General features: G+C 40.0%; 2 protein-coding genes and 1 long non-coding RNA gene across 3 annotated transcripts; all 3 read left to right on the top strand.

Annotated features, from left to right (window-relative positions):
• Nucleotides 1-439: 439 nt before the first annotated feature.
• LOC130244137 (mucin-2-like) lies at nucleotides 440-2,506 on the top strand. The gene is made up of 2 exons (XM_056476419.1): nucleotides 440-487; nucleotides 647-2,506. Exons 1-2 carry the CDS (start codon nucleotides 440-442, stop codon nucleotides 2,504-2,506), a joined length of 1,908 nt encoding a protein of 635 aa, XP_056332394.1.
• A 1,564-nt stretch (nucleotides 2,507-4,070) lies between these two features.
• LOC130244305 (uncharacterized) lies at nucleotides 4,071-5,189 on the top strand. The gene is made up of 3 exons (XR_008839222.1): nucleotides 4,071-4,138; nucleotides 4,612-4,947; nucleotides 5,025-5,189. It is a non-coding gene; the product is annotated as an uncharacterized LOC130244305 (long non-coding RNA).
• Nucleotides 5,190-5,502: 313 nt separating this feature from the next.
• Nucleotides 5,503-6,817, top strand: LOC130244136 (adhesion G-protein coupled receptor G2-like). Its single transcript, XM_056476418.1, has 5 exons — nucleotides 5,503-5,612; nucleotides 5,685-5,721; nucleotides 5,813-5,913; nucleotides 6,366-6,487; nucleotides 6,577-6,817. The coding sequence occupies exons 1-5, from the start codon at nucleotides 5,550-5,552 to the stop codon at nucleotides 6,815-6,817; spliced, it is 564 nt and encodes a 187-aa protein (XP_056332393.1). The 5' UTR covers nucleotides 5,503-5,549.
• Nucleotides 6,818-19,100: the final 12,283 nt, after the last annotated feature.

Raw genomic sequence — 19,100 nt, 5'->3', positions numbered from 1 at the left:
ACTAAGTAGAGTTATGAGGTCCAGAGAAAGAACAGATCATGAAAATAACACAAATTATTTTAGATCAGCTATGAGGAGTGAGTGCATTAAAGACTCCATCTTTTACATTCACCAGGGTTTATAGCAACCACCACCACAGCCACCCAAACCACAGGGAACCCAAGTAGCACCTCCATTAACCCTGTAACCACCACAACCATTGCTAACCCAACCAGCATCTCCACCAAAACTACAACCACCACAACCATTGCTAACCCAACCATCATCTCCACCAAACCTACAACTACCACAAACAATAACCTAACCAGCATCTTCCCTAACCATACAATCACCATAATCATTAATAACCCAATCAGCATCTCCATCAACCCTACAACCACCACTACCATTAATGACTCTATCAGCACCTCCATTAACCCTACAACCACCACTACCATTAATGACTCAATCAGCACCTCCATTAACCCTACAACCACCACTACCATTGGTGACTCAATCAGCACCTCCATTAACCCTACAACCACCACTACCCATTGATGACTCAATCAGCACCTCCATCAACCCTACAACCCACCACTACCATTAATGACTCAATCAGCACCTCCATTAACCCTTCAACCACCACTACCATTGATGACTCAATCAGCACATCCATCAACCTACGACCACCACTACCATTAATGACTCAATCAGCACCTCCATTAACCCTACAACCACCACTACCATTGATGACTCAATCAGCACCTCCATTAACCCTACAACCACCACTACCATTGATGACTCAATCAGCACCTCCATTAACCCTACAACCACCACTACCATTGATGACTCAATCAGCACCTCCATTAACCCTACAACCACCACTACCATTGATGACTCAATCAGCACATCCATCAACCCTACAACCACCACTACCATTAATGACTCAATCAGCACCTCCATTAACCCTACAACCACCACTACCATTGATGACTCAATCAGCACATCCATCAACCCTACGACCACCACTACCATTAATGACTCAATCAGCACCTCCATTAACCCTACAACCACCACTACCATTGATGACTCAATCAGCACCTCCATTAACCCTACAACCACCACTACCATTGATGACTCAATCAGCACCTCCATTAACCCTACAACCACCACTACCATTGATGACTCAATCAGCACCTCCATTAACCCTACAACCACCACTACCATTGATGACTCAATCAGCACATCCATCAACCCTACAACCACCACTACCATTAATGACTCAATCAGCACCTCCATTAACCCTACAACCACCACTACCATTGATGACTCAATCAGCACCTCCATTAACCCTACAACCACCACAACAATTGACAACCTAATCAGCACGTTCACCAACCCTTCAACCACCACTACCACTGACAACCCAGCCAGCACTTTCACAAGCCTTACAACCACCACAACCACTGACAACCCAACAAGTACCTCGAAGTCTACAACCACACCAACCACTGACAAACCAACCAGCACCACCACTAACCCTTCAACCACTGACAACCTAACCAGCACCTCCACCAACCCTACCACCACCATAACCATTGATGACTCAATCAGCACCTCCATTAACCCTACAACCACCACAACCACTGACAACCCAGCCAGCACTTTCACAAACCTTACAACCACCACAACCACTGACAACCCAACAAGTACCTCCAAGTCTACAACCACCCCAACCACTGACAAACCAACCAGCACCTCCACCAATCCTACAACCACTGACAACCCAATCAGCACCACAACTAACCCTACAACCACCATAACCATTGATGACTCAATCAGCATCTCCATTAACCCTACAACCACCACTACCATTGATGACTCAATCGGCACCTCCACCAACCCTACAACCACCACAACCACTGACAACCCAGCCAGCACTTTCACAAACCTTACAACCAACACACCCACTGAAAACCCAAGTACCTCCAAGTCTACAACCACCCCAACCACTGACAAACCAACCAGCACCTCCACCAATCCTACAACCACTGACAACCCAATCAGCACCTCCAAGTCTTCAACTACCAAAACCACTGAAAACCTAATTAGCACCTCCAATTCTACAAACACCCAAACCACTGGCAAACAAACCAGCACCAACAAGTCTACAATCACCCAAACCACTGACAACCCAACCAGCACCTCCAAGTCTTCAACTACCAAAACCACTGACAACCTAATTAGCACCTCCAATTCTACAACCACCCAAACCACTGGCAAACAAACCAGCACCAACAAGTCTACAACCACCCAAACCACTGACAACCCAACCAGCACCTCCAAGTCTACAACCACCCAAACCACTGACAACCCAACCAGCACCTCCAAGTCTACAACCACCCCAAACCACTGCAACCTAACCAGCACCTCCAGTCTACAACCACCCGAACCACTGACAACATACCAACGTCTCCAAGTCTACAACCACCCCAACCATTGTCACCTCAATCAGCACCTCCACTGAATGCACCCCGACTACTCAAAGTCTATACACAGTAAGGTTTTGTCTTTGTCTATTAACCAGTTTGGCTGTGCCATGGCATCAGAAAGCAGAGCATAACTTCTAAATGAAAGTGTCCCTTAATCATTATTACACGACTGCAATACTTGATTTTGATTGGGCGATCACGACATTCCAATGCATGTTACTCTCAGATTGGAACTAATAAATCTCATCCAGCACTACAAATCATCCTTACCAGTAGTGAATTTATTTATTCTTTTATTGATTTTTTTTGGCTCAGTCCCTTTATTAATCAGGGGTCGCCACAGTGGAATGAACCGCCAACTTATCCAGCTACAACCCATTACTGGGAAACACCCATACAGTCTCATTCACATACATACACTACGGACAATTTAGCTTACCCAATTCCCCTATAGCATATGTCTATGGACTTGTGGAGGAACTAGAGCACCTGGAGGAAACCTACATGAACACAGAGAGAACATGCAAACTCCGCAGAGGAATGGCAATCATCTTCAATCCACTCAAATTACAACAGGTGGACTTAAAGTGTCAAAAAATCTCAAATATGATCAATGTGATCTGAGCTCAATTTTGAATGTCATGGCAAAGGCTGAATACTTTTGTATATATGATTTATTTATTTATTTGTACAAATTTGCAAATATATCAACCAAAGATTTTTTTTTTTGCTGTGAATACATTCAAGATGCACTCCAAGCAGAGCTGCAGACATCATTATCAGTTAATAAATCAGCATACTATCATCTCAAAAACATTGCAAGAATCAGATGCTTTGTTTCCAGTGAAGACTTAGAGAAACTTGTTGATGCTTTTATCAGCAGCAGGGTGGATTACTGTAACGGCCTCCTCACTGGCCTTCCCAAAAAGACAGTCAGACAGTTACAGCTCATCCAGAACGCTGCAGCCAGGATTCTGACTCAGAACCAGAAATCAGAGCACATCACACCTGTCCTCAGGTCTTTACACTGACTCCCAGTTACATTCAGAATAGATTTTAAAGTATTATTACTGCTCTATAATTCACAAAAATGGCCTAGGAGCTCAATACATTACAGATATGCTCACTGAATACAAACCTAACAGATCACTCAGATCTTTAGGATCATATAAACTAGAAATTCCAAGAGTTCAGTCAAAGCAGGGTGAATCGGCTTTCAGCTAATAACAGCGCCCCCTGCTGCTGGAATCAGCTTCCAGAAATGATCAGATGTGCTCCAACATTAGGCACGTTCAAATCAAGACTGAACACACATCAGTTTAGCTGTGCCTTTACTGAATGAGCACTGTGTCCGACAGACCTATTATGTTTTTCTTTTCCTTTTCATTCTTTTATAACCTGTTTTAACACATTTTTATTAGTTTTTATTTCTCTTATACTTGTCTCTTCTATTCTTGTTTATGTAAAGCACTTTGAATTTCCACTGTGTATAAAATGTGCTATAGAAATAAACTTTCCTTGCCTTATTATTGCTTTATCTTATATCATTCACTACATTTATGAAGAATTAAGTGTTGTCCTGACCTCTTCAGGTTGTTTGAAAATCCTTGATGTTGATCCTGGACAGAAATGTACTAACGCTCAATATGGAAATGATGCATGCATTGGTAAGTCTTTGTCTAAAGATTTAAGCAACATTTCTTATATATTGAAAGCACATTTTCATCAGAGGATAACATGTTAAAGAAGGCGATTCCAATTTATTAATCTCACAAATAACTTCAGACCAATCAGAAATTAGATGTATAATCTCTGTGAGATATATGATTCTTAGGGAGAAAAAACTCAGAAACACTGGAATTGCAAAAAAAAAAAAACTGAATTCTCAGTTCCATATTGTGATTAACTTGTTCTTGCAACTAGCTCAGCAGCCAATTAGCTTGCTCTTCACACACCTCAACATCTCAGCACTGTTTGTGCTAGCAATCTGCAGAGCATTTACAGATACACTCATCCATCCCAGCTCCACCTGTGTGTGGATCTTTTATGGGAGTTACACCCATGTTACCTTTGCAGCAGCAGTGTTATATTCTCAAAATAAAATAAAATGCACACCTCATATATTTCTGTGTGTTTAAAGGGAAAGAAGGAAACAGATACATTCTGCATTAACAACGGGAGTGCATGGACGTGTGTGACCTGCATTAATGACAATTCAACCACCACCACTAACTATTTAGATACCTGCACAACACCAACTCCAACAACACAGATCCCAACTACCAGTTTCAACATCACATCCAACAACAAACATCACAACTACCAGTTCAACATCACATCCAACAACAAACATCACAACTACCAGTTCAACCCCTGATACAACTGCAGTTAATACTGTCAGTAAACAGGAGATGATGGTAAATGTAACTACTCCTCCAATAAGTGCAGATGGAACCATTGATCCTTCAAAAGCATCGTAAGTGTGTGTTAAGCAGTGGATACCAGGTTAAAAACTCACTCACAGAATACTAACTGATTCAGTTTATTTCACAGAGAAGTCTTGAACACGCTGAAGTCCCTGCTGGGTGACATGAAAAACAGCAATAAAAGCAATGCAGGAATCGCCACAGGGGACATTATTGGTGTTATCCAATTACAAGACGAGAACACTAAAAGCAAAGACATCGATATATGCTACTCTTCACAACAGAACCTGATAAACGTAAGGCATGGCAAGCATTAAAACGTGTCTCTCTGAGGAACTAAGGTTTACTGATGGCTTTTACAGGTCGTGAGACTAACCAGAAGACAGACTTTCCCTGGTCGGTAAAGATTCCCAGTGAAGCCTTTGATAAATCAAGTCTGGGAAACAATGGAAGTGCTTTTGTTGGAGTTTGCGCTACCCAAACATGGTGAAAAAGGTTTGCTTTTGTCTGTTTTCTTCAAAAACTATGTTTGCACAATGTATTTTGATCTATTCAGAATGTTTAAATATGAATATTAATCACTCTCCGGCTTCTTATTTAGGATGAAACTAAAGATTACACTGTTTTAAACAATGAGACTTTTGGCATAACAATGGGAGCCATTATCTCCAACCTCACCAATAATATTGAAATGACTATTAAACTGAAGACTTCGGTAAGGACGGCTTTGTGGACCTTGTTTCAGATCCATAACTCCCAATGACATTACTCAAATATTTTCTTGCAGGTCGGTAATGTGTCATGCACATCTTGGGATGGCAATGGTAAATTCATTTAAGGCTCTATTGATCAGTTTCCATTTACAAAGCTAGTTCATCTTATTCAGCATTGCCCGTGTCTCTTTTTTCTTCGAAGGGAATCTTGAGTGGACAACGTTTGGCTGTGAGACAGAAATGCTCAACAATTACACCATAAAGTGTTCATGTTCACATCTGACTTTCTTTGCAGTGCTGATGGTGAGAAGAGTTTACACCTTCATAATCTAATCCACTTAAAACACCCATTAATCAACATGTTAATATATAAATGTGAACTTATATTTGTATACTAAAGCAGGTCGCACACTGGAAGCGCCGTGACACGGTGTGCACATGACAGTTAAAAGAATTACACACCAGACGCGGACATTCGCATGATATTTAACATGAAACTAATCAGATGGCGCTCTGTGGTGCAGCAGAGAAATGAACAGTGTCCTGAGTCCTGGCTGGGCGCGGCAGACAGCCGCTGACTTGCGGCGCTGGTGTGTGTACCCTGATAGAAACCTATGTTTAGAATTCTGAAATGTATGGCACTACATGGCACTTCTGGTGTGCGACCTGCTTAAGTATAATGTAATGATTTTGTGGATGCTACAGTAAAACTCATCCAGTTATCTGAGTATTTTTTTCTCTCTGATTTCTCTCAGTCTGTGCCTAATGCAAACGCTGTAGCACCGTATCTGGATTCACTGACCCTCATCTCTTCTATTGGCTGCGGGATCTCTGTGTTTTTTCTGGCCATCGCTCTGTTCATGCATTTCCTGCTGCGGTAGAGTCTACTAAAGCACAACATCCAGCTAATGCTGATTTCTATTATAATTCAGGATAAAAACATGGGCTGTTTTTCTCTTTCAACAGGAAAGCCAAATCCAATCAGGCCACAAAGATCCTGATCAACATATTAGTGGCCCTTTTTCTCCTGAATGTGTCTTTTCTGTCAAACGAGAGCGTGGCAAACTCAGGAGACAAGAATGCTTGTGTCTTCATAGCACTGCTAATGCATTACTCCATGCTGACCACATTCACCTGTTCTTCATTCAAGCTCTTCATATGTACTTATGGCTCATCCGACAGAACGTCTCTATCACAAACTACATGAGGAAGATCACCGTGTTGGGGCTGGGGTGAGTGATGGAGCAATGGCTGATTTATAACAAACTCTTCAAAATGAAAAAATCACAATCAAATTGACCCTAACAAGAAAAATATACTGTAGCACTCAGTATAAATTTCTATTATGATGCTTTAATACTAAATGTTTTTATTCTTAATAGAGCTACAGGTCCTGGTTGTCTTGTCCTTGATGTCTTTGTTCTTTTCCTCTTGTCTCATGTTCTACACCTTATTTGTGCCCTCTTGCCACTCCCTCTTTAATAGGTAATGAGGGACTGGGAAGAGGGACAAACTAATTAGTCGCCCCATTTACGCTCTCCTAAAGTAAGTTGATGCTTACTGGACTTAACACTGCCACATGAGCGCAGTTGTCCATGGATGGCCTTTAAGAGAGCTTATCCAACCACCTACCTAGTGCTCTTGAATTCCACCCAGCCCTCCTTCTTACATCAATATTTACTGCATTGTGGTTCACTCCAGAGCCCAATACTGTTTCAGTCTGTGTCTCCACTCCAGAGCCTGTTTCCAGTCCCTGACTCCACTCCAGAACTTTTTCTGAGTCTAGTTCAGTCTGTGACATAATTCCAGAGCATGTTTTAGTCTATGACTCAACTTCAGGACCTGTTTCTGAGCCTGGTTTAGTCCATGACTCCACCCAGAGCCTGTCCCAGTCCCTGAATCCATCTAGAAACTTGTTCCTGTGCTAGATTCAGTCGTTGACTCCACTCCAGAACCTGTTCCTTAGTCTGGTCTAGTCCGTGACTCCACTCAGAGCCTGTCCCAGAAACTGACTCCAATCTTGAACCTGTTTCCTGAGCCTAATCCAGTCCCTGACCCCACCTCAGAACTTTTTCTGAGCCTGGTCTAGCTCGTGACTCCACTCCAGAACTTGTTCCTGAGCCTGATCAAGTCCCTCACTCCACTCCAGAACCTTTTCCTGAGCTGGTCCAGTCCATGACCAACTTCACGAGCTGAGTCCAGTCCCTAACTCCACTCCAGAACTTTTCCTGACCTGGGTCCAGTTCGTTCCTCCACTTTAGAGCCTGTTCCAGTCCCTGACTCTACTCCAGAACCTGTTACTGAGCCTGATCCAGTCCCTGACTCCACTGCATAACTTTTCCTCAGCCTGGTCCAGTCCATTCCTTCCACTTTAGAGCCTGTTCCAGTCCCTGACTCTACTCCAGAACCTGTTACTGAGCCTGATCCAGTCCTGACTCTACTCCAGAACCCTGTTTCTTAGCCTGTTCCAGTCCATGACTCTACTCCAGAACCTATTCTTGAGCCTGTTCCAGTTCATGAATTTACTCTAGAGCCTGTTTCATTCATTAACCTCCACTCCAGAATGTTAAGAATGCTTTTAAGCCTGCTCATGTCTGTGTCTCCACTCCATAACTTGTTTCATCCTTGACTCTGATCCTGAGCTTGTTCCCGGCTGTGACTTCACTCCAGAACCTGTTTGTTCTTGTTCCTGTTCCCTTCCTGGATTTTTTGTAGTTATGTTAAATATATATAGAACTGCATTTGGATCTGCTCCTTTTTCATCTTGCCTTGTCTACCATCAATCGTTACAAAGACCATGAGCACTCAACAAAACCACTTTTCATTATGGCAGCTTCTATTCAATTTTAATCTCAGAGTTAATTATGTTAGATATTTAGTCCAAGTACAACTAAAAGGAAAGGAGAGATTTTGGTTTTCATCTTGGTTTCTTTTTTATTATCGTAGTTTGTGTGTGTCATCAGTTTTTCGATGCCGATAGTCGTGGCTGTTCTTTCAACAGGAGAATATAAAGCAGTGACCCTGAACTCAACATCTGGAAAAATTGCACGAATGTAAGCAGACATTATACTCTCAAATGCTTGAACTAATAAAGTTTCTCTATGTCAGTATTGTCCTTTTATAACTGCAGGTGCTGGATTACAGATCTCTTCATTCAGTACATAGTGAACATCGCTTCTACAGCCTAGTTTTCATCTTCACAACAGGCATCTTCATCATCATCGTCACTAGATATTCCAGTCCAGAGACATAAGAGCAACTGAGGGCAAGAGACTGACGTTCAGAAAGCAGCTGATGATGGTGTTGAGTTTGTTTCTTCTGTTCGGTCTGAACGTGGCTGTTGCCTTCTTCAGTTTTGGGCCGATGCTCATTCCCTCATATTACATCTTCTCTGTGCTCAACTCTTTTCAAGGTGAGAAACTGAGTGTTTCAATGTTCATGCAGATTTTAGCAAATGTAATTAATCAGTGCATGATTTTAATCATTGCATGAACTGTTGAATCTCTCAAGTGTATGCGAAGAGGTAAAATATCCTGACATCTATTTATTTATTTATTTTTTCAGGGTTTTCCTCTTCCTGTATTACTATCACATTCACATGATGCTGCTGGTCATTTTCTGATGACCCAGGAAGCTCAAGCAGCCACCACATCTATTGTTAAATCCAGCAATGCTGTGGACAATATTTATAACTAATTTATTAAGTCAGAAGGGTCACTGTTTAACTACTTAAGAGGGGAAAACTGTGTGTTCTCACCTAAAAAATAAACACAGAAAAGCATAAAGGCAAACATAACTTCTGAACGAGGGTGATCTCTTTAAAATGATGCATAAACATTTAAAGAGATCCCGAAAACTTGTAAAAAATACTAATGTTTCCATTAAGTTGCAAAGATGTTATTTATAAATCTGAACATCCAGTTTTTATATTTGTTAATGTTTAAGAACTTTGTTTAGCGCCTTTTTGCGCCCAAACAAAGATATGTAGGTATCCACTGTATCCAGTAATTTTCCACTATTGAATCTATGATTCACATTTAACAATGCAATAAGTGTTGTAAAATTTGGCACACATAATAGAACAGGCAGGACATTAATCTCAGCAAATTTGGAGCCTCCAACTTCAACCCTCTAGCACCACCAGCTGCCCAAATATGATGCTATGTTTATGCTAATGACTTCTAAACCATAAAGGCCAGAAACAAGAGCACAAGATTTAACAGCAGTGGGTCTTTGACATGGTCACATTCAGCTTGTTTAGTTGTGGTAGGTGGCGCTGTTCTACAGTTAAACTGATGCAAAAAGAAAAAGGCATTTCTGTTAAACTGATGAACTTGTTTGCCATTGATCAGACATACATGACCACTTGTTTTGTTTGTCTGTAGAACTGCTTTGATAATATCTGCATTTCATAAAGTGCCAGAGAAATAAAGGTGACTGACTTGATAACAGCTGCAACCCATGACATAATGTTCAGTCATTAAAAGTGACATATTGAATTGCCTAAAAACAACAACAACAACAACAGCAGCAGCAGCAGCAACAACAATAGCAGCAGGAGCAGCAGCAACAACAACAACAACAACAGCAACAACAACAACAACAACAACAACAACAACAACAACAACAACAACAACAACAACAGCAACAACAACAGCAACAACAACAACACACTTTTCAAACTCAGCTTGGACTGTTAAAAATCACCTTCAGACTATACTGACAAAAAATAAAACAGGGAACTCCAGTAAGTCAAACATTTTAAGTTGAAAGTTAAATGTTAAATGACAATGTTTCACTCAAACGCTATTGGAAAGCCTTTCAAATTTAGTCAGTATATGACACAAACTTACCTGCTTAATATTTAATTTCCTACAGTGTCCATCAGGCGTACATTTTCAAATTCCTTAATTCAGAAGAGCTCTTCGAGTCAGACTTTTGTTTGGAACAACACATATATGGCCAGCCATGATTGTTTCACTCCAAACTGCCCATCGGAGGGCGATATATCCTGCCTGTATATCTCCTCAATGCTTTGGCATATATAGATCAAACTTGGTGAGAATTTCAATACAGTGCCACCTAGTGATGAGAAGATCTGAAAGACAAATAAAACCCCAAAAGATTGTGCCTCTCAGTGTTCTTACACCTTTTCCAACTTCAAATTCCAGCACTTTTAAGGTGCATTTAAATGCTTGTCCAGCACCTAACACCACGGTTAATTAAGTTTATATATGTTGTATGTACTTTTTCACATTTAAATCCATTGTGCTATTTTAAAAATCACAATATGACATTAGAGCACAGATTTATTGGGATAGTTCACCCAAAAATGATTTAAAAAATAACAAATAAAAAAAGTTCAGTTATTGTGATGTATGTTTTTAAGGGCCTACGCACACTGCTATCCGAACCATGCTGAACTATCTGAAGTGTGAGTGCGCTGAATCGGGCTCAGGCACAGTTCATTTGGGCTTTGGCGCGATACGCTTGTGTGTGAGTGCAAAATGCGCCAAAGCCCGAAACTGAAAGTGAGACGTGACTTTTAAGGGACTGTTTCATATGCGTTTATTAATCATTCTTACTGTTCAATGAACGCAAACTGTCGTAGTTTATTAAAGACGCAAACCCCTCACTGCACCACAGCTGCGCCTTCAGCAAACCTCCTAATTCCTGCAGCACCAGGACTTTATGACTGTTTATAAGTGTCAAAAGTGGATCTGTTCGGCGACTAAAACATTATAACTGAAGAAATCTCCACTGTGCTGAGCGAGAGAGCTTCTCTACTGAACAGCGCATCATCAATGACGTAAGCGTTCCCAGGCCCGAATGTAGTGTGAGTGTGGGCCGTCGAGGGAGACGGGATGGGGGACAAGCGCGCTTTGGCCCGGTTCAAGTCAAATGTACATAGTGTGAGTACGCCCTAAGTTGGGTCTCTTTCTACCGATAGTTGATAGCTCAAGAAATGAGCTTACAGTCAGATTTTGTTTGGGTGTAGTGCCAAACCTTCATGATATTTCATGTGCATTGCTATTTTTTTTACAGTCATTGGATTGACGTTTCAGGTGCAAAGAGGCATTCTGGGTGAATGTCTCCTAAATACGTATGAAGCTAATAGTATGCCAAAACAATCTGAATTTTAATTGTGTTAATTTGAATTCTTAAAAACTTAAAACTGTATTTTTATATACCCAATATCTGCAGTCTTTGAATTCAGAACCAAAAAAATCTGAAGTTTGAAAATACATCTATACAAATCTGACTTAAAACATTAAGTTGTCTTAAATTTCAGATGTTCAGATGTTCAAAACAAAAAATCTAATCACTTTTAATAGCATATAATCAGTTTTATTACTTACAATTGTTAATAATTCAATTTAACACAATTCAAATTCAGATTGTTTTGACATATTATTGGCTCCATAATAATTTTAACATATGATTAGTTCCATAAATACACACATGCAGTGAACATTTTGCAATTAAAACTGGTCGCACGACAACAAATTATGCACTCGCACATATGCTCCCACATATATTTTGAGGTCACATAGATAAAATTGAGCACATATGCAACCAAAACAGTCACAATTTCGAGCCCTGCAATTTCAAATTCAAGCACTTTTCCCCAAATCCAAGCACTTTTCTAACCTTGAAAACACTATATTAAACATCAAGCATTTCCAGGATTTCCAGCACCCGTAAGAACCCTGTCCTCTGTTTCTCTTAATTTCACATGACACAACACCATTTCAAAACTCATAGTGCAAATGGGATATCTATTGCACTCTGAAGGGCACTTCAGAGTAAAAACTATCACGGTTGCTATATGTGAGTGTCGTTCCAAACTAAAGTGCTCAAACTTAGCAGACATTAGCAGTCACTCTTGGCTTATTTTTTTCACAGAAATCTTGATTAATATGCATTAATCAACATTGTAAACAAATAAACCACACTAAAAATGCCCACTTGGAAGGGTCCTTCAGAATAAAGCACTTCAAAGCATACAACTGATGGGCATTTCAGGCCATGGTGCTTTGAGTAGGAAAGTTGTTTGATGTCACACACTGCGTTCAATTCAGAAGAGCTCATCCCTATGCCCTAATCTCTTAATGGCATGTTTCCACTGACCAGTACAGTACCTTTATCAGGCTTGCATTTCCACTGCCTAAAGCGTACCAATGGTCATGGTATTCAACAGAAAGTGTCAGTCGACGTCATTCTCGCTCGAGGAAATGTGTACAGTAAAGCTGTGCGGGTCGTTCACATATCATATGAGCAGCACTTCTCACAAAACAGACGCTTTATACACATAAATACTGTATAAATGTTCATTACTAACCTTATGAACAGGATTTGATTATAACTGCAGATCAATGACAGTGCGAAACAGCCTACTGTAACGTAGGCTAATAAATGAACATATATGGACACATACAGACCCTTACAGTCTCTAATATGTTACCAATTACAGAAAAACTACACACAACAGACATTTAGTCCTTATTTAGGTTTAAAAACAACACAAAATATAGCCCACAGTCAGAGCAAACCTCTCATCTCTGTCAGTAATCTTCAACAGCACCTCTATTAGAGAGTAATTCCCTCATTCCCAGTTCATAATAGTCCAAAAGCTGATGATAATAGTTAAACATGGCAGTTTGTTCATGGTTTAGGTTGCTGAAAGAATCATTTGCTGCTTTATTTTTCCAGCTTCTCCTTTGTTTTTTGCGCTTTTTTCTCGCGTTTGTCCGTTTCTGAAAGGATCGGATGTCAGAAGCACTTCAATAATCATGTGCACGGTATTATCATGAGCTCAAGAAGCTCCTTTTTCAGATATAGACGTGCACACGAGCGATCGCGAGCTCCCTGGAGAAAGTGAAACCGCTCGCACTTTTAGACGGGCTCGTAAAACAAAAACAGGACACAGCAGATGTTGTTCTTCTGGGCTTTGAGGCTGTTCATCAAGACAAGCTCAAGGTTTGTTTGAGCTCGGGACAACCACGGCTCATTATTATATGTATATATTATTACGGTGTAATGTCTCGGCTGTATATTTAAAACATGGCGATTCCTTTGTTTTCATTCTCCCGCATGTGTGCACCAGCGATGTTCCCTGTTAACCAAAAGCGTTCAGCTGCACATCTGGCTCTGTCTTTGGTAATCTTTTGTTGTGCTAGGTACCCTTTGCAAAAGTGGTATGGTACAGTTGACGTTTTGGTACCTTTTGACCATGGAAACGGCCATAAAAGCGTATGGGGATGCAAAGGGGGGCATTGCCCCCTCAGAAAGAATTTGTGCCCCCCCCCCAGTTTTCCTAAAGGATTGTTTACTCAAAACTAAAAACTCTTTCTGTCATTAATTTTATATTCAACCTTCAGAACACACATTCTATGATATGAAATAGCAATTAAATTATGAAAATTGTGAGATTAACGCTAGACATGTAGTCCAGAGATCTGGTCCCGTGTCAAGTCAGATGCGCCCACATATAGCGCACAAAACGCGTACGCGGCGGCAGAGCACTCGCACTCTAAACGGTTATAGAATAGTCTAACCGTGGTTAGCTTGCATGTGTGGGCATATTTTGACATCTCTAACTAAAACTTTAAACATTTATATAATTTGAAACAACACAGACAGAAATAAGGAGAATAAAGTATGATTTAAAGCACTTGTTTGGTGCTGAAGCTGATCCGTCTGCGTTTATGTAAACGCTGTTGTTGCATAACCTTCATTGATAAATTAAGTAATGGCAAAACTGTGCATATTATTAATACTATTTAAAAATGTATATTACTGCCCTAAGTCAGTAACTTAAGCAGTAATGCAAAGTAATAATAAATAGCCTAAACTCTAGTATCTAGTGCCCCCTATGGGATTAAAATGCCCCCTCAGTTATGACATCCTAGCAACATGCCTGGTACCATACCACTCAGTGGAAACGGGCCATAAGTGGGTCCCTCTGTAGTGATTAGGGAGGGATGAACACTTCTAATTGGTACACAGTGAGTGTTGTGTCTCTGACACACTTGATTTTTTTTGTGGTCAAATAAATGCTTATACCTTATGACAATTATCAAAACGGTGCATGAGACCGATCTTAAAAATTGTCCTTGCATCATGCCAAGAACATCAATAAAAAAATTAGGCCAAAATCAGCCAGAATTCCTGTCCACCTTTTTTCCCTTGAAAACGTTTTGTTTTCCACACTCCTCCGAGTATATAGGTCTGATTATCACCAAACTCAACTCAGATCATTCCACTGTTCAAACTGTGGCAGCAAAAATAAGTAAAAATCTAATTTGCATCAGTGAATTTGAATGCATGAAGCCAAACTGTCTGTGTGGGTGTACACTACATGACAAGAGTCTTGTTGTGGATCCCAGCTGTAATAGAAACAAATAATAATGTGACTTCTAGTTGATCATTTGTAAAAGTGTAAGAAGGTACACTGTAAAAAAAAAACCTAATTTTACAGAAAATATCTCTAAATTTTTTACAGTATTTTTTTGTCATTTCAAATTAAATTCAAAACTTAGTAAAACGACAAACAATCTTTCTAAATTAACAGTTTGACTGTCATTTTAGGTACTTTATCATTAAAAACAAATTACTGACATTTTTGTTTTTTATACAAGGAAATTACAGTTTTATTTATACAGTATTTTTTCTGTTATTTTAAATTATATTCAAATCCGTAAAAATTACAAACAATATTTGTAAATTAACAGCTTGACTGTTATTTTATGTACTATAAAATTAATGACAAATTACAGGAATTTTCCTGTTTTATACAATATAATTGCTGTATTATTTACACAGTGTTTTTTCCAGTTTTTTTGAAGTACATTTAAAATTACGTAAAATTAAAGTAATAAATTGTAATTATTTGCTCTGTAAAAAAAACTTTTAAATCTTAAAAAAAGGGTCAAATGACTGGCAGCTACGGCTGCCAAACAAAAACCATAAAATTACGGTAAAATTTCTTTGTTGAAATAAAGTGCAAAAAATTCTAAATCTACAGATATTTTCATTAAAATGTTTACAGAAAAACACTGTTATTTTACAGACTTTTCCCAGATTATTACGATCAAATCTGTTCAATAAATAATATAGATAAATTCCGCTCACATGCACCTGTTCCGGATTCTGCTAATTCCACACACAGTCGGAGGATCATTATGAACTGATTATATGGACTTTAAAAGCAACAGACGCACGCACGCACCAATTGCTAAGTCTTGTTATGCTGTTACTGTGAACATTATGATGCGTTTCTCTTCTCTTCTTTGTTTGTTAATTGTTTATGTGGTTTGCTGCTTGGACTGACCATTTGGCTGTTATTTGACCATGACTCTGGATTCCCTGCATACATCTGTTTGCCCCTGTGTTGACTGTTGCTTGCCTGACCATCTCTGTGTAATAAACCTGCATTTGGATCTGCACTACTTTGTCAGCATCCCCTTCACATTAAAGTTCCATTTCATTTAAGATTTGTAACTGAATTATTCCATATAACTTAAACCTCTAAATGTTTTATATAAATACTATTCAATAAAATGCAACAACTGTAATCTTAAAGTTGTGAGAATTTTAATCAGTTGTATCTCGTTTGTTGTTTTTCCAGACGTTTTTGATCCAAAATAAAACTGTTAAATTACGACCATGAGCATGTCTTGGCATTTTATTAAAGGTGTTTATTGTAATATTGAGAGAATTCTTTTAAATAACATTTTTTCTCTTGAAATTTAGTGCAGTCACTTTATTGATGGTGTTCGATCATAAATCTAGGAAAAGTTTGTGAAATAACAGTGTTTCTCTGTAAAACTCTTAGTGTGTAACTTTTTTGAACGGATTTGATCGTAATAATCTAGGAAAAGTCTGTAAAATAACAGTGTTTTTTCTGTAAACATTTTAATGAAAATATCTGTAGATTTATTATTTTTGCACTTTATTTCAAAAAAACCGTAATATTATGGTTTTTGTTTGGCAGCCGTAGCTGCCAGTCATTTGACCTTTTTTTTACGATATTTTTTTTTACAGTGTAGATTTCTCTGCTAAATAATGTGTTGAACTGCATCTCAGTCATCACGAATACTGCAGAAGACCTACTGGAGCCCACATGGACCAAGATTCTCAGAGAAATCAGTCAAGTTTGGTGAAGGAGAAATCATGGTTTGGGGGTTACAGGATTGGCCAGCCCAGTCACCAAACATGAACATTAAGATGAAGGAGAAGGCGTTGAAGATGAACACAAAGAATCTTGATGAACTCTGGGAGTCCTGCAAGAAGGCTTTCTTTGCCATTCCAGATGACTTTATTAATCAGTGATTTGAGTCATTGCAGAGATGTATGGATGCAGTCCTCCAAGCTCATGATGGAGTCAGACACAATATACATTCTGTTTCCACTGCAGCATGAGCACATATTCTATACTGGACATTATTGAAGGTTCAGTGAGCAGACTTTAGTCTAAGCAGAGTCAGACCTTACTGTCCAAATGAAATCATTCAACATCAAGACATGATCAGATTTTATTGCAGGAAAATAAGTGTCATCTAGAGGCCTTTACCTTTCATATAAGACACTTCTGATACCAAATCATCAACTAGAAGTCAACTTATTATCTGCTGTTTCTAAAACATGGATAGGCCACAAGACTTTAGTCAGGTAGAGTATTGCTGCAAAGTTTTGACAGCAAACTTTATGACCACAGCACATCAAAATGTCAATATTGAAACATCTGATTATCTATGTTTTATTCCTGAATTGCTGCTATGACTATGTAAATCTAGTTGCCTTTCGCAGAAACCTACGCTCTCTCTCACCCACTAGACTATCCACCATTGTTTCTAACTCTCTCTCTCTCCTCTTTTCAAACTCTCTGCACTTGATACGAACAGTGCCACTGATACACTCTGCTCCACGCTAACATCATGCCTAGACAGACTATGCCCTATTACATCCAGACCAACCCGGGCCAGTCCTCCTGCACCCTGGCTCTCTGATGTTCTCCGTGAGCATCGCTCAAAACTTCGGGCTGCTGAGAGAATTTGGCGAAAAACGAAAAATCCTGAACAGCTCATAGCATACCAAACTCTTCTGTCTTCTTTCTCGACTGAGGTTACTTCTGCAAAGCAGACATACTTCCGTCAGAAAGTCAACAGTGCCACCAATCCTCGCTTACTTTTTAAAACATTTTCCTCCCCCTCTATCCTCCTCCTTTACCAGCATCCTCCACACTCACTACTGATGACTTTGCTACATTCTTTTGCACCAAAACTGCAAAAATCAGTGCTCAATTTGCTGCACCTTCACCTTCAACAAACACGCAAGATACACCACCAACACCACACACACTCGCCTCTTTTTCCCAGCTCTCTGAGTCTGAGGTGTCCAATCTCGTGCTATCAAGCCATGCAACCACCTGTCCGCTTGATCCCATTCCCTCTCATATCTTGCAAGCCATTTCTCCTGCAGTCATACCAACACTGACTCACATAATTAACACATCTCTTGCTCGACTCTGGTCTATTCCCTACTTCATTTAAGCAGGCTAGGGTAACCCCTCTGCTAAAGAAACCCAACCTGGATCAAACGCTACTTGAAAACTACCGACCGGTATCCCTGCTTCCATTCATGGCCAAGATTTTGGAGAAAGTAGTGTTCAATCAAGTCCTAGACTTTCTTACTCAAAACAACCTCATGGACAACAAGCAATCTGGCTTTAAGAAAGGCCACTCAACTGAGACTGCCCTGCTCTCGGTCGTGGAGGATCTCAGACTGGCTAAAGCAGACTCTAAATCATCTGTCCTCATCTTGCTGGATTTATCAGCTGCTTTTGACACTGTAAACCACCAGATCCTGCTATCTACGCTTGAGTCACTGGGCGTCGCAGGCACTGTTATTCAATGGTTCAGTTCCTACCTCTCGGACAGATCATTCAGGGTGTCGTGGAGGGGAGAAGTGTCCAACCTACAGCATCTAAACACTGGGGTACCTCAGGGCTCTGTGCTTGGGCCACTTCTCTTCTCTATCTACACGGCATCTTTAGGAACAGTCATCCAGAAACATGGTTTTTCCTACCACTGCTATGCTGATGACACCCAGCTATACCTCTCTTTTCACCCTGATGATCCCTCGGTTCCAGCTCGCATTTCAGCCTGCCTGTCAGACATTTCACACTGGATGAAAGATCATCATCTCCAGCTTAACCTCATGAAAACGGAAATGCTTGAAGTTTCTGCCATCCCGACTCTTCACCATAACTTTTCATTCCAGATGGACGGAGCAACCATCACTGCATCGCATCCAAATGGTAAAAAGCCTTGGAGTAACGATTGATGACCAACTGAACTTCTCTGACCACATTTCTAGAACTGCTCGATCTTGCAGATTCGCACTCTACAACATCAGAAAGGTCCGACCCTTCCTATCTGAACATACAGCTCAACTCATTGTTCAAGCTCTTGTCCTCTCCAAACTGG

Source organism: Danio aesculapii, chromosome 17 (assembly GCF_903798145.1).
Source record: "Danio aesculapii chromosome 17, fDanAes4.1, whole genome shotgun sequence".
Taxonomy (NCBI): Eukaryota; Metazoa; Chordata; class Actinopteri; order Cypriniformes; family Danionidae; genus Danio; species Danio aesculapii.
This window is presented reverse-complemented; position numbering and strand designations above follow the sequence as displayed.